Genomic DNA, 14,413 nt, shown 5'->3' on the forward strand with positions numbered 1-14,413 from the left:
AACACTGACAGATCCAGTCCATCCCAAGAAATGGGCATGCAGAAAGGCACGCTCCGAGCTGGAGGAGCAGCAGGGCAAGCACTGAGGGCTCCCTGCAACAAGCAGGGAGCAGCTGCGCCTGCAGTGGTGCAAGGCTGGTACAAATCCCCCGAGCCATGGAGACAAGACATTTATGGTTCACCAAGGCAAAAACAGGCCAATGACTTCATAGGATTTATTCAAAACAGGAGAAGAAAAAGCTTTCTTTACAGCCCTGATGAAACACACCAGTACGGAAGACAGGGAAGGTGTTCTCACCAACACACAGAGTTTACAGAGCTACCACTTCCACCATGCCGCCACAGGAGTCCCTGGAGCAGGAAGAAGCTGCCCTTCTCAGTTCTGCCTGTGTTTTAGCATGAGAAGCAGAGCACACTCTCCCTCCCCACAACTCAAGAAGCATGGAAGTGGCAAACCTGCTCCCCACCTCTGCAGAAAAGCACACAGCAGTCAAGAGATCCCCTCTGTCGGCTTGCAGAGGGCTGGAACTCATCTAGCAGCAGCTCTGTGGCGTTTGTGTTACTGGATACAGCAAGTAGTTCACTGACAATTGCAAAGGTAGAGCAGCAGAGAGCTGGAAAAAGGCACCAACTTCCAGTGAGTTCTCCCATCTGTGCCTTGGAACATATTCCCAAAACCTTTCTGATGTAAGGGTTCTTCTGTACCAAGCCCAGCACTGTACTGGAAATGATCACTAAAATTTATTTTAAATTATTAAAAAGAAAGTAAAAAGATTAAAAAGTCTTGCAAGATTCACTGAATTATGAATTGTTTCCCTCTTCCTTTGCCAAAAATGTCACCTGAGCAGTTTCAGAAGTCTTACAATTTGGAAGGAAGTTCACAGACTGTTTATAAAATCAAATATTTTGGACTAGAAGTTTAGCTTATCATTACACAGCTTGACAGCATTTCCTTAAATCAGGCCTACTTTGAAGAGCTTCTGACTATGGGAACAAATTTTAAATGATTTTTCATGTTTCCCAATGGACCAGGGTTTTGGCTCTCACAACCCCTTTGAAGTAAACCAAATTATGTTTATCATATGATCCTGACTTGTGCAATCTCTGCTTAGAAAGCCTCTCCTGTGCCTCCCCTACACCGTCATCAGCTGAGATGAAGCCAGAGGTATCCACATGCTGCATGAGCCTGGCTCCACTGGGAGTCCATTTACTGCAGTGACTCATGCAAGTATGGCCTGGCTGTACCACAGTGAGCCTTACAGCTCAGAGAGTTGGTCAACAAAGTCCTAAGAGCAAGCCTTGCTACATGGAAGAGCTGTCAAAACACACCAGTGCTTAGACCTAACAAATCTGACAACCCTGATTTAAAAAGTGCTTTGAAAGTCAAGGAAAACTAAACACAGTAAAACCAATCCGTTAGCAATGCACTTTTCGGAAGCCAGGCAGGGTAACTTTCCCGTGAGTGTAGATGTCCTCATCTGTGCCCTGGTTCATGTGCTTCACCAAGTTCTTCTCAAACAGGAGTGGGTGGTAAGCTCCCATGGTGCAGGCATGGTCGTGAAACTTCTGGTAGTAGTGGCAAACGTCCGTCTGCCGCTTGGAAGGGAGAAACTCGTACACATCCACTTCGTCACAGAGCGTCATCATGATCACTATGCCTGGGGAGGGACAGAGAGCAGACACCCCCATGTCACACCAGAGACAGGATTAAACATTCCAGAGGGTCAGGCAGCCAGCAAGGAGCAGGCAGCTCCAAGGGGAAGGGTTTCCTTTATTAACATTCAGAGCAGAGGGGGAGAAAAGTCTGGCCAGACGGGGCTCTTTTCTGAAGCCCTCCCTTGCAAACTGTATGATCAACGTGATTTCAGCAGATTGTTTACAGAGACAGCCATGCCAAAAGGACAATTTTTAAGAGTGCTACCATTATCTGTGACCTTCATGGAAACTTGGGTGTCTGCCAAGCGTGCACTGCATTAGCTGATTGAGCAGCCCATTTCAAACCTGCTTGGATAAGCAGAGATGAGACCTTTGCATTTGTCCCACCTGCCTCTTGTGAGTGCAGGGAATATGAAAGGGACTGTGCTGGGAGATGCTTAGGGAGACAGAGCAGCCTTTGCTCTTCAGGGTCCCCGGAGCAGAGCAGTGCTGCCCTCCTGTGTCTCCTGACAGGTACAGGAAGCACCCGAGGACATCACACCAGTCAGTAAGGGCACAGCCTGCCAGCATTCTGGCCAGATCAGATGGAAGCCATAGTTACTGGCTGCTTTTCTTCTAAGTGCAAGAAATAGCAAAAATATACCAGAGAAACAGAATCAATGTGTAACATTCCAGAAAATTCATGCAGTATCTGAGACATCAGGGACCATGCACAATCTGAGGAACTGCAAGACATTAGAAGAACCTAAAGTATATTTTAAACATGTTTTCATCCACCTTTTCAAATGAAAATTTTCAATCCCAGTCAGGCCTTCCAGGGAACACGGAGCTGGAAACTGGAACTCATCTATGCCCTTGAATTTGGCAAGGTGACTTGTTTTACAAAGCAAAAAGTGAGGTAACTAGGCCCAAAGTTAAGCCCTGGAGGAACTGCTGTCTGAGTGTGTCTTTGAGTCTGTAACTCCAGTTAACAATTCTGCTGCTGAAGTCATTGATTATGCTGTTACACAGCTGCTCTACACATATCCAAGCAATGATTTAATGGGTGCTGGGCCTGGCAAAAACATGAAGCAACTCTGTTTACACAGAGACAGAAAGTGCCTCTGCCCCAGCAGTGATGGAACAGAGGTGGGAGCAGACAAAGGGCGGAAGCACAGCAAACAAGACTGTACATCTATGGCAAACAAGACTGTACATCTATGGCAAACAAGACTGTACATCTATGCCGTGATTTCAGATACATGGCAGCTTCCCCACAGGTTCACTCCTTTTTATTCAGCTGGTCATGAGATCTGCTCTCCACTAAGTAGGAAAACCTTTGCAACGGCAGAATGCAAAAATGAGTTTCTTTGCTGAGAGGCTGAATTTAGCCTGCTGACAAGCAAGATGTTGGCATGCTTAGTAAGGGGGCATATCACTGACCTTTTCAGAGCAACTATTCAGTCTGACCCTCCACAGACCCCCAGTAAGTCTACACACACACATATTTATATATAAATAATATATGGAAAAGAAACAGGCACGCCCTTAGAATTCATTTACAGTAATCAGATTTATTCGCCTGACCAGATCTGAGCCTGCAGGAGACACATCCTTCCTCTCGCACCCTGTGGGAACTGCTCTGGCACTAGAAGCTACAAATCCTAGAGACCGTCCCAGTGTTGCAGTCTGCTCTCCTGTTTCCACCTGGAACTGGGCCATGTTTCTAACTGCTGTTTCACAGACATGCTGCAAACCACTTACTTTAATACAACTGAGCTGCTACTCTGAAGACAGGAAGCTTAAATTTTGGCACAAGACAAACACTGTAAAAACAACTCTGATAAGCACCATAAATTTGTAGCTGTCTTTGAAAAAAGGCATCTTGGAGAGTTCCTGCCTGCAAACTGAACCCGAAGTTTAGAGGGCAATTATCTTACCAAGCATTCCTGATGATGGTGGATTAGGCTGAATATGCTCCAGGGAATTCTCCTGCAGAATATCCCAGAGTTGCCACTGCATTTTGGGATTCAGGATATAGAAGGGCTGCTCTGGATGTGTACTACGATATGCCTTATAGCTTTCAAAAAAGTTGTAATCTGGTTTTCTGTACCACTGCAAAACAGAAACAAGAGGTGAGATCCTTTATTTCTAACCCACTTTACTGTAACCACCAAGAAAAGAGGATGAGTGAACCTGCTGCTCCTGGGGAAAAAGATCCTGCTACACACTCTCACTCACTGTCACACTCACCTAAACATCCTCACTCACTGTCCCCTTGGGTCACTGTGGTGAGCTGACTCAGAACACAGAGCAGGGAAACCCCAAATCTCAGTTAAGGGCCATTAAATCAGATCAGCATATTTTGTAATTTCATTCTGCACTCTCCAACAGCAGACAACGTTGAGAACTCTGCCTTAAATGTTACAGACCCAGATCCTTCTCCACATTGCAATACAAAGCATCCTATTCTGCAGGCAAGTGTTCTCAGCTTAGGCTCCTGAACCAGGCTGAGCTGATTTTCATCCTTAAATTTCCTCTTTCAGTAAAAACTTGGGAATGGTTTATGTTTTCTTAAAGTCATTTTGAGATTTTTTCCCCCCTATGCTATAAATATCCCATCCTGGTTTTACTGACTCTTAAACATAGCCCCTTGTGCCTCCTGGAGCCATGGGACCAGGCACAGAAATAAACATCAGTGAGAAAATAGGAAATGGAGGCCAAAGAAAGGAATGCAAAGACCTCTCAGTTACAACCAGAGCTTAAAATAAAAGTCAAGAATGGACTACTCACTCCTACCTGCTTCCACCATGAACCTCCAAAGCTCATCACATATCAAACAACACTCTTTTGTACTCAAAATCAAAGCAAATGCTAGAAGGATTGCACACCCACACGTGAAAGCTGACAGAAATCTTCAGAGGGTTTCCCAACCCGCTCATAATGCATCAAGTATATCCCATGGCTGACTGGTGCTTGAAACATCCAAGCATCAACCATCAGCAAATCTTAGATTAACTGTCAGAGAGAGGAAATCATCCTCTAATGAGACAACTGCTGCGGCCAGCAGTGACCTCCTCCCTGTGCCATCAGCCCACGGGAAAGTAAAGGTGGTGACCCATTATACTTGGCCTGAGGCCCTTCACAGGGATCAGGAATAGGCAAGTGTTTTCTTAGGAGCACTCATGCATGGGATACTCCTAGAAGTACACATGGATATATCCATAATAACAAAAAAGTAAACAAGAATGGCCTTAGAATGAGTGATTGCCCACATTAGGAGGAAGTGGTTTAACAGAAGCACTTCAAAGCATGTGAATCTGAATTTATTTACAAAAACCTCAGCCTTACCTCATGAATTTCTGCATGATATGGTGCTGGATCCCAGACAATTAAGATTCCAGTGTTATATAGTGGTTCCCTCAGGAACTGCTGCTCTTCAACAGTCACAAGCTTGAATAGCAACAACAAATACAATGTTATGCAGTATGCTGTCAGAATTAGCAGGCAGCCAAACAACAAAACACACCTGAAAACAGCCAGAGCCACCCCACTGCTGGTTACTGAGCACGGCCCACTGTGTGTGGCAAGGACACAGCCCCAGCAATGCCCTTCCAATGCCCAAGCCAGTCCTATCTAGCAGCAAAGGACTTCGTGGAGAGTCACAATAAAAACTGCCTTTATGCTTTACAGGGCTTTCTATCCATCTCCAGTAACACACCAAGGACAGGACCCGCAGAGTGACCCAGCCTGGCTGGGGGATCCCATCACTACAACTACCAGAAGCAGGAGGGAACACCAGTTGCTGCCAGCAGTCACCAGGACAGTCCAGGCAGAGCCTAATGAAAACACACTGTTGGCTTTATCAAGAACCTTCATTTAACCCAAAATAAAAAGGCCTGCATGTGGGTGGCTTCTCCTCAGCAACAGGAGCCCTGGCAGCCAGTGCTCAGCCTCCTGTGAGACCATCACTGCAAGAGATGAGAGACTACAGCACCCCCAGCCAATCCTGCCTCATGCCAAGCCCCCCATTGCCTCTATTGAGTGGGGAGGAAGCAGCTCAGGCAGGTTCAGGGTTGAGTCTCCTGAGAGCAGCAGTGAGAAGGAAAGCTTCAAGCAGAGTTGTTCTCTCTATACTCTGGACACAACCACCACTGCTTGGGACACCCAAGGGTAACTCAGGTCTGCAGCAGAAAGAAAACAATCAGAATCAATTAATCTCCTGTCCTCCCCACCCAAAGCCACAACCTGTACAGGCACAGCTTGTAAACACTAATCATAAATCATAATCATAAAAATCAGCTTCCATTTGTCCTGATTTTCCCCCCAGATCTAATTATGAGCTAGCCAATTAGTCCTTGAGCATCCTGGCTGCCTCAGAAGCCGGCTGCCTGCATGGCTGTCCCCATAACCAGAGCACAAGGATGCTGCAGCCAGCCCAGATGGGAATTATTCCAAAGGCAAAAAGAGTTTCCTCACATCTGTTCTTAACTCTATGGGATTAGCCTTGGCCTTGACCACGGGTACTGCCTGGTTTCATTTCCTTACAGCAGCTAAAATATCTAGGCCACTGTTAGCTGGAGTGTGCAATGCTGCAGGTGTGAATATCTGCCTGCAGCCTGTGGACACCAGAGGCAAAGAGGGGCACAGCAGCTGGCACCAACCATCCCTTCAGCTGGGTACGAGTGGGATGGAGCACTGCAAAGGGACAGGGATATGGCAAGGAACACGCACACTTTATTTTCATTTCATTGTTTCTAAAGCCATGTGAGTTGGCAGAATCACACAAACCCCGAGAGAGCTGTGACAGGCACAAAAGCAAAGGGATAAGAAACCAGGAGAGGAGCACCTCCACAGCCACAAGCTGTTTGCTGTGTCCTCCCACACACTGGGGCTGGCTCTTGGTACTACCTGCTAGCTACTAGTCAACCTGTTTGCTGAAGGAATCTGGCCCCCCATTTACCTTTAGTGTCCATTTGTTGTTTAATAGTGACCGATTCTTTCTAAGTAATAAAATTCATTCAAATTGCTACATGACTTACTTGTCTTGCCCAGATTTTTGATCCTAATTAGTTAACTGATCTATTGGTTTCCTGATTTCTTCTTTAGCCAGTTCACTAGGTAGCAAGTATCTTTTTAATACAGCCCCTACCCTGGTAGTATATTTATTGCCCATATCACAATGATTTCCTCCTTTCTGGCTACCAGCAGTCAATGTCCTGTAATCTAAACATGCTCTCCTTTCCCACCACAGCCTTCCTCCATTCCATTGATGTGCTATCTCCTTTCTCTTCCTCCCTGCAGACTGTTAGTGCCAATAACAGCAAAGGCAGCCAAAGCAGAGTGCTCTCTGTGACAGCAAGAAGCCAGCCCAGGAGAACAGGAAACAAGGGCTGGGAGGAACAAGGTACTCTAGTCCTTGGTCAGCTCTGCAGAAAGGAGCTGTGTCCTCCAGAATGTCATTGGCACTCCCCTCACATGTACTTCAGCCCTTATTTTTGCAAGACGTAACTGCCTTCCCAGGGCCAATCAATGCCTTGTGTCAGACTGCAGGAAAACATGCCATTAAAGGCAGCAATACTGATGAACCAGTCAAGGCCTGAGAAAATAAATGAGGCAACATTAAATAAATTCTTTATTTAGAACAACTACCAAGTTTGTGGACCTTCAAGCATAGCCTCAGATCTGGAGATCCCAAATTTCTTGCCTTCCTGTCAGTACCAATCCATTAATCTTTCTCTATGCACAAAGATGTGCAAGATACTCCACTCTACCGTTAAAACCATCCACCCCCACATATGTCCTAGAGACTGGCCAGCAAATTACAGAAAAATATCTTAAAATAATTATTAAGAAACTTAGGGCCACTGGCCATGCGTGCCAAAGGAATATTACTCAATACAGACTAGCTTTGACAGATCAGATTCAGGAGATCCCAGTCCCTTCACTTTGGCAATAGACTGACAATTGATCAGCAGTAAGAGCCAGAATAAAAGCAGCCAAGCCCCAAACCCATTCGTTTTCCCAGTTAAAACATAAGAAAAGCCAGCCCAGAACAAGAAAAAATTACAGCTTGTCCAGCCAGTACCTGATGCCTGTAAGAGCTCTGGGAAAGGCAAGATAAAGCACATCTCCTGCAGCGCGCTAAAACCAGAATGTGATCAGGCCACACGACTAACAAGAAGGTTTAAATGATATCACCAAGACTAGAACAGCACTGAACCATTCAAAGTGCAAACAAAAACATGTAAGAAAACCAGGCTTCCAATCCAGTGGTCACTGAAGTTAACAGGGACTGCAGCCAGAGCTGTTCAGTTTAGAAACCTCAGATGAGAGACTCCTGCACTACTCACATGGAAAGCATCATTTTCCCTGGTCAGCAGCCAGATCAACGCTGCCTTTTGAGTTAACTTTAGCCTCTAAAAACTGCAACAATATTGTTCTCCCTGTAACTGAAGTTTTCTAAGCTGGTGTCTCCATTCAGAGGGAACATCGCCCATGACTGCAGGCTGATCTGCATGGAGAACAGAAGCACTGTAATGATGTGGCTGTAACTACACTTGGTCCAAAGTATGAGAATCCACATGGAGAGTTATATTACAGCTGTACAACCACACACTTACCCTCCCTCCCTGTGCAGATAATACTGATAGCACATAGGTCATGGACATATTTTCTCTTCATATCACTGTAAGCTTGGCAATGAGCACATCCTCCAGAGAAAATTTGCTTAAGTGATAACACCTATCTGACATCACAAAAATACACAGAGACGGGAAAGATAAAAAAAAAACCCGCAAGATGTCAAACAGGGCACAGAAGTCAGCAGCCAAATCTGTCTGCTCAAACCAGACTGGTTCAGAAAGGACAAACTGTCCCCCTTCTGACTGGGGGTTTAATGCAGAGGAATCGAGATGCAGCAAGCAACAGTAAAGAGCATGGCAGCAAGTGAAGAGAGACCCAAGAGCAGAAAGAGGTAACAACAGCATTCACACAAGAAGCAAGAAAATCCTTTAAAAGACACACAAAATGAACTAAGGAAACTGGTTACATATTAGCCCATTGTCTCTTGCCTTTGAAGAGGATGGTCAAGCTCCTGTTGCTGTTTTGAGAAACTTCACACCTCGTTACACAGAAGCATCCATGCACTCCTCACACAAGGGCAGGTGAGAAAACTCCAGGCCTACAAATCTTAGTTTTGGGGTAAGGAAAAGAAACTGCCTTTTTGGCTGGGGATGACAAAAGATACACTTCAGCCACTCATCTCTCCCTCACTCAATTCCTCAGCCTTCATGCGCCTACAACCTCCTCCTCCTCTTGTGGGGTGAGGAGATGCTTGTACTCAGTACTGCAATGCTGCACCAGGTCTTTTAACCAAATGACTCCTGGCCTGTTTGATATTTTACTGTCCTCCTCCATTCCCTCACCAGCACATACTACTAGGATTTCTTCTTTTCTCTGCATGTCTATACTTGAAGATTTCTCTCCTCAAAATAGGCAAACATGAAGGGTAACAGCTCTAAGGAGGAAAGGCGCAAACACTCTGAGATGTACCTACAAGAGCAAGAGTCTCACTCTGCTGCTGGCCAAGTGGCAGACTAACTCTGCTAATGCACTGTTACACATAGCCCTAACTCTGGAGGGTCTGCTTCACAGCCTGCTGATGGCCAAAGGGAATCAGCAAAGGGACACCTTGATACCTATGAAGAGCTCTCAGAGGCAGGGGAGATTTAACTCTGTAAGCAAGGCCTTGCATTAAAGGCACTTTTTGCCATGCTCTGCAATAAGGTCCTGGACCCACCAGAGCACATCCCTCTCCTGGCTGTGCACAGGCTACAGCTTTAAAGGTGGGTCTTTTGCGAGTGTCTTCAGCCATTTAGCAGCCCTGGTTCATGTGTTATCTAGAGTCTGTACCACTGCTGGGCAGTAAAGAAACATTGTTCTTTCTTAAAAGCCAAATAAACTTTTTTCATTCTTCACACCCATCTCTGGGGCAGGCACAGCTCATCTCTTGGTGCACTCCTCCTTGCTGACCTGCATTAGCTGACCTGTGGTGTTGTTCCTGCCTCTCACTCCAAAGGCACAGCAACAGCATAAAGCTGGCCTTCCTGTGCCTCCAAAGAGCCTTTGAGCAAAGACAAAACACAAATTACCCTGTGCCTGCTGTAAATCACAAGCAGGCTACTTCAAGTTTGCAAGCACATGCCAGTGTCACTCCAGTCACCTCAAATTTACCAACGGTTCCCCATTCCAAGGGGAGACATCCCCATCCTACAGCTATGTGGTAGGGACAGGAGAAATCAGATGGACAGCCCTGTTCTTCTCAGCTCCCAGACAGTGCAGCTACACAGCTCTGCCATGCTTGGCCTATTCAGCACAGGTTCCTCAGACTTACCTGGGAATTCACAAGACGAATTGTTGTCTTTTGCCCCACATCATCTTGAAAGCCCCTGACAGGAGCCCCATTGAATCGCAAGACGGCATCGTGGCTGTCTGAAAGCCAAACAGAGGGAAAACCTGTGAGCCAGCACCTGGATTTGAGTGATACCAGAGACAAGTAACATTATTCACCTGCACTTCTAATGCAACCTGGCTAATGCCTGGGTTTCAACCTAACATCTAGAAGTAGCAAGTCAGACTCTTTGGAGGAAGTTGTGGCTCAAACTTCATGATCAATACAATTTTTAAAATCTACTCTTTAAAACTACAACCCACTGTCAGGTTGGAGAGCACAACCCTAGCATTTTCTCTCCTTCCTTTTTTCAAACACTTTACCAGGAGATAGATCAATACTCAAATAATTTACCACATGGCTGGCTGCAAACTAAAAAACTAGGAAGTAGTAGAAAGCCAGTGTCCTCTCTTCCAGCCTGGAGGTTGACCAGCCCCAGAAACGTACACCAACCACAGTGGAAAGCAAAGCTGACCTCAGCCTGCCAGCATGCCTCCCACAGAAATAAAACCACTGCTGTGCCTTCAACAGACACAGCTTCTTACATGCCTTGGAATTCACTGCATTTTCCTCTGCTGGCATCACCTCTTAAGATAGCACAGCATTCCTCCAGCACCCTCCTCTGCCTTGGCACAGCCAGCCAGGCCACCCTAACGCCCTGGAGTCAGGCTGCTGCTGTGACATGCAGGGCATTTGTGCTTGTCACCCTGACATCCTGGCTTCTCCCTGCCTTGTGGCTGGATTTGGATAAGAAACCTTCCATGTGATCAGAGGGGCTGAGTTAGAGAAGCAGGGACATCTTTCCTGAATTTGCACTGAGGCCACATGATTGCAACTCACAGCTGCAGACAGGGTCTGTGAGAATTGCCAAGTTCCAGGGCAGAAGGACCTGCCTGGTGCAGAACTGGGTCTTTTTGAGGTCATTTTCTTGAAAACAGGGGTGTTCTCACAAGCAATGCTGAAGGATCAGTAATCACTGGCAGCAAAGACTGATTTCTCAGCTATTTTATTCTCCTGGAGAAGTGGGTCTTCTTAAGAGCCCTTCCAAAGCACCATCCAAAACCAAGAAAGGTGATGTTTCTGGAAAAAAGTGTCTCCATGCTGAGAAGTGGCTCTGCAGTTACCACTACAGACCCTTAGCTCCACATCCTACCTTGCACCAATGCAATACAGGGTTATGATTTCCTCATATATAACTTCAGCCAGACACCAAGCATTAATATGCCCCAAGTTTGCACATTAAAAGGGTGTTTAGTGACTGCTCAGGCAGAGTAGCTGGCTTTGTCTCCAGGTGGTTGTGCTACACTTGGTATCTCTCACATCAGATTTTTCAGTGGCAATTTATAACCTTCAGTAATACCAAGAGCCCAGTAAAAGGTTGTTTACAACCCTGTGCTGCTCTGCCAGCCTCCCTTAGTTTCACTAATTGCCCATTTGATATCTTAACATGATTACACAGAACAAATAGTTCAGGGAATAATAACTCAGCAATCCATTGTGCTCATCTACACAAATACTTCATTTTAAGCTTGTAAGATTTAGTTCCTTTTCAACAACTTCCTCCAACAAAACCATGACATTTCCTACATGAAAATACATCAGGCCAAAAGTGGGACAAAATTTACAGAAATACACTGAATGCTCTTGAATCCTTTAATATTCACCCTGCCCAGCTCAAGGCTGCAAGTGTCCAAACTCTACAGAAGCATCAGCAGAGTTAACTGCTTGAACAGAAAGGTGAAAGTTTGTGACCCAGGCATGAGGAACACAGGGTAGGGACACCAGCAGCCTCGGGCACACTACACAGTGACCTCACCAGCATCCACCCCTTGTGATCTGGAACAAACCAGTGCTTCAGTGTGGGGACAGGCTCAGAGAGCGGCTGTGGGAGCAATGAAAGGGCTTTGACTGTCCGACGTACGTTCAGCTGTGCCGGAGCCAAAGCACAGCCCATTACACTTGGCTGCTCCCATACCCAATCCAGCGCTGCATGGACTGCATTCCAATGCTCCAGAACATCACCTCCCACTCTTGTGAGGGTCTCCTTCCAGAGGAACAAGCACTGCTGTCAGTAATGCTGGAGCCTAACACAGACAAAGCACAAGCCAGCTGTGCTGGGGAGGCTGTTCAACAGAAGGTCACTTCTGTGCAAACCTTTAGCTCTGAACTTCAAGAGGCACCCAAACAAGCTGAGATAGGTACTTGAAGGAAAAGTCAGAACTGGCTTCCCAAGTCTTGACCTAGCTCTCCTCAAACACTCCTAAGAAGCAGAAACAATTACATCAACCAACTCCCACCTGCAATTTGTACCAGTAGGGAATGCTGTTCTTCATTGCATATTTCATAGCACTTTAACACACTTGCAACTGCTCAACCTCACTCTAGCTCCTGCTCGCCTGCCGTGTGGACACAGAGGAGTTTGGGGGAGAACTTCTGAGCAAGTACCAGACCTAAACACTGTCTCCCATGAGGGACTATGATTCTGAAGGCTTTGCAGAAGTTTTCCATGAATGATGCATTGAAATCCATCCATCTACCTGTTTCAGAAGATGAAGGCTACCTGCAGCTTAGTGCAGGCCAAAGGGACCTGATCCAACAGACAACTTATGAACACACCAAAGCTTGTGAACAATTTCCACATGAGAGAAAACTCCCAGACTTTAAAACTTCTTCAGTGAAGCTACAGTTCAGCAAAGCATGAACCTTAACTGAGGTCCAAACACCAAATAATGAAGCAAGCTGAGGGAGCTGCAGGATCTGGAGAATTTTCTGCCTGAGCTGAAGACTGAAGAGCTGGTTTCCCCAGCATGCTCTTTTTGTAAAGACACAAAACGCTCTGGCATCAAAATATGCTTCTTTATAATCCACAGTAAAAGACCAAAGCTTTGGCATTTATTAATTAATGCATTAACCTCCAGTAAATACGGTCAGAGGAGACTGCAAAGCATCATCAAACTTTGTCCAAAAAGATAAAGCTCTGTAAAGTTTTTTGATGGTCTTCTGGGCCACTCAGATTTGGCCAACTGCCTTATGGCTCAGAATGAAGCAGTGCTACTTTTGGAAAGCCTTGAGCAAGAATTACAGAATCACTGAGGCTGGAAGGGACCTCTGAAGACTGTCTGTGTCCAGCCCTCTCTCAACACACACTGCTCAGGGCTATGTCCAGGGAGTTTTTTTCCCCTTTAGCATTTTCTTTTATTTCTGCTCTGAGAAAGTCTTCCAGTATGAAATTTTTTTTGACTATGCAATGAGCACTACACAACCCACCCCAAACCCTCTCAACAAACAAACACTTGAGGAACCAAGATTGCTCTCTGGTATCGAGTATTTGTGCGACCCTCTAGTAATGCCAATAGGATCATGAAAATCGAAAGGACTAGCTAGAATAGAGCTACCTATTACTCCCATCTCCAGCTAGACTGAAGTATTTACTGACTTTAGAAGTTTAAGGATAACATTTTAACTAATTTTAAACACCTTTTGACCACAAGAGACTTATAAGTAAGAGCATGACAGCAGGTTACTTCTATTCAGCCCAAGTTATAAAACAATGATATTTGACCTCATGCTAACAGAAAGATACCAACCTATCTCTTGTCCCAAGCGAGATGATTTCAGAGACCCTGCTGAGGACACGACAGCACAGCGACCCAGGTGTCCCACTGTTTCACTGAGGCTTTTCCCTGGCAGGTATTGATGCCATTCAGAGGTACCAAAAGGACCATCTGACCTCTGTATCATGGTCACATTGACCCTGTCACGCAGCTGGCAGAGCAACTTCTCTGGGCTGAGCTTAGCACTCCTCTTCCCGTTGTAAGTTACATTGTACTTGTTCATGGCCAGGTAGTTTTTCCTGACCTTCTGCAGCCTGGGTATGAGATTTCTGGATGAGCTGTCCTTATCCCATACCTTCACAAAGGCTGCTTTCTTGGACTTTTCAGCTGTTACAGCAGTGCTGTCTTTTACTTTGTTGGGGGCACCAAGCCACATTCTGGATATCTGCCCCAGTTCACTGGCTGCTTCATGGAAAAGGCCTTGTGATTTAACCGGGTTCCATTTCTCTGAACTCCTGTGCCCCTGCAAATCATCATTCCTGGTCTTCAAAGGATCATAGTAGCTTCTTCTTGTTTCTCTCCACAGGCAAACTGTCAGTGCTACCAGTATCACCACAAGAACACACATTAACTTTTTCAACACGTTGATGTGAACCATAGTGTACGGTGCATCCAGATGGGACACTGGAAGCTGGCCCTGGGAAAAGGAAACAGCTCAGTCAGGGCTGCAGGCACAGGCGTGTGCACAGGTAAAGTCATGGAGATCTGTGTGT

The 14,413-nt window shown here is 45.9% G+C and overlaps 1 protein-coding gene across 6 annotated transcripts in view; it reads right to left on the minus strand.

The window, feature by feature from the left end:
* Positions 1–200: 200 nt before the first annotated feature.
* The window catches only part of ST6GAL1 (ST6 beta-galactoside alpha-2,6-sialyltransferase 1), a 44,586-nt gene continuing 30,373 nt past the window's right edge, over positions 201–14,413 (minus strand). For all 6 annotated transcript variants that reach the window (XM_039556734.1, XM_039556733.1, XM_010405439.4 and 3 more), the window contains 5 exons: positions 13,674–14,337; positions 10,030–10,127; positions 4,986–5,087; positions 3,575–3,749; positions 201–1,657 (listed from right to left, as the gene is read on the minus strand). In XM_039556734.1, the coding sequence (XP_039412668.1) occupies positions 1,416–1,657; positions 3,575–3,749; positions 4,986–5,087; positions 10,030–10,127; positions 13,674–14,298 (1,242 nt within the window). In that variant the 5' untranslated portion in view covers positions 14,299–14,337 and the 3' untranslated portion in view covers positions 201–1,415. The remainder of the gene's footprint in view (positions 1,658–3,574; positions 3,750–4,985; positions 5,088–10,029; positions 10,128–13,673; positions 14,338–14,413) is intronic.

This window comes from Corvus cornix, chromosome 9 (assembly GCF_000738735.6).
Source record: "Corvus cornix cornix isolate S_Up_H32 chromosome 9, ASM73873v5, whole genome shotgun sequence".
Classification (NCBI taxonomy): domain Eukaryota; kingdom Metazoa; phylum Chordata; class Aves; order Passeriformes; family Corvidae; genus Corvus; species Corvus cornix.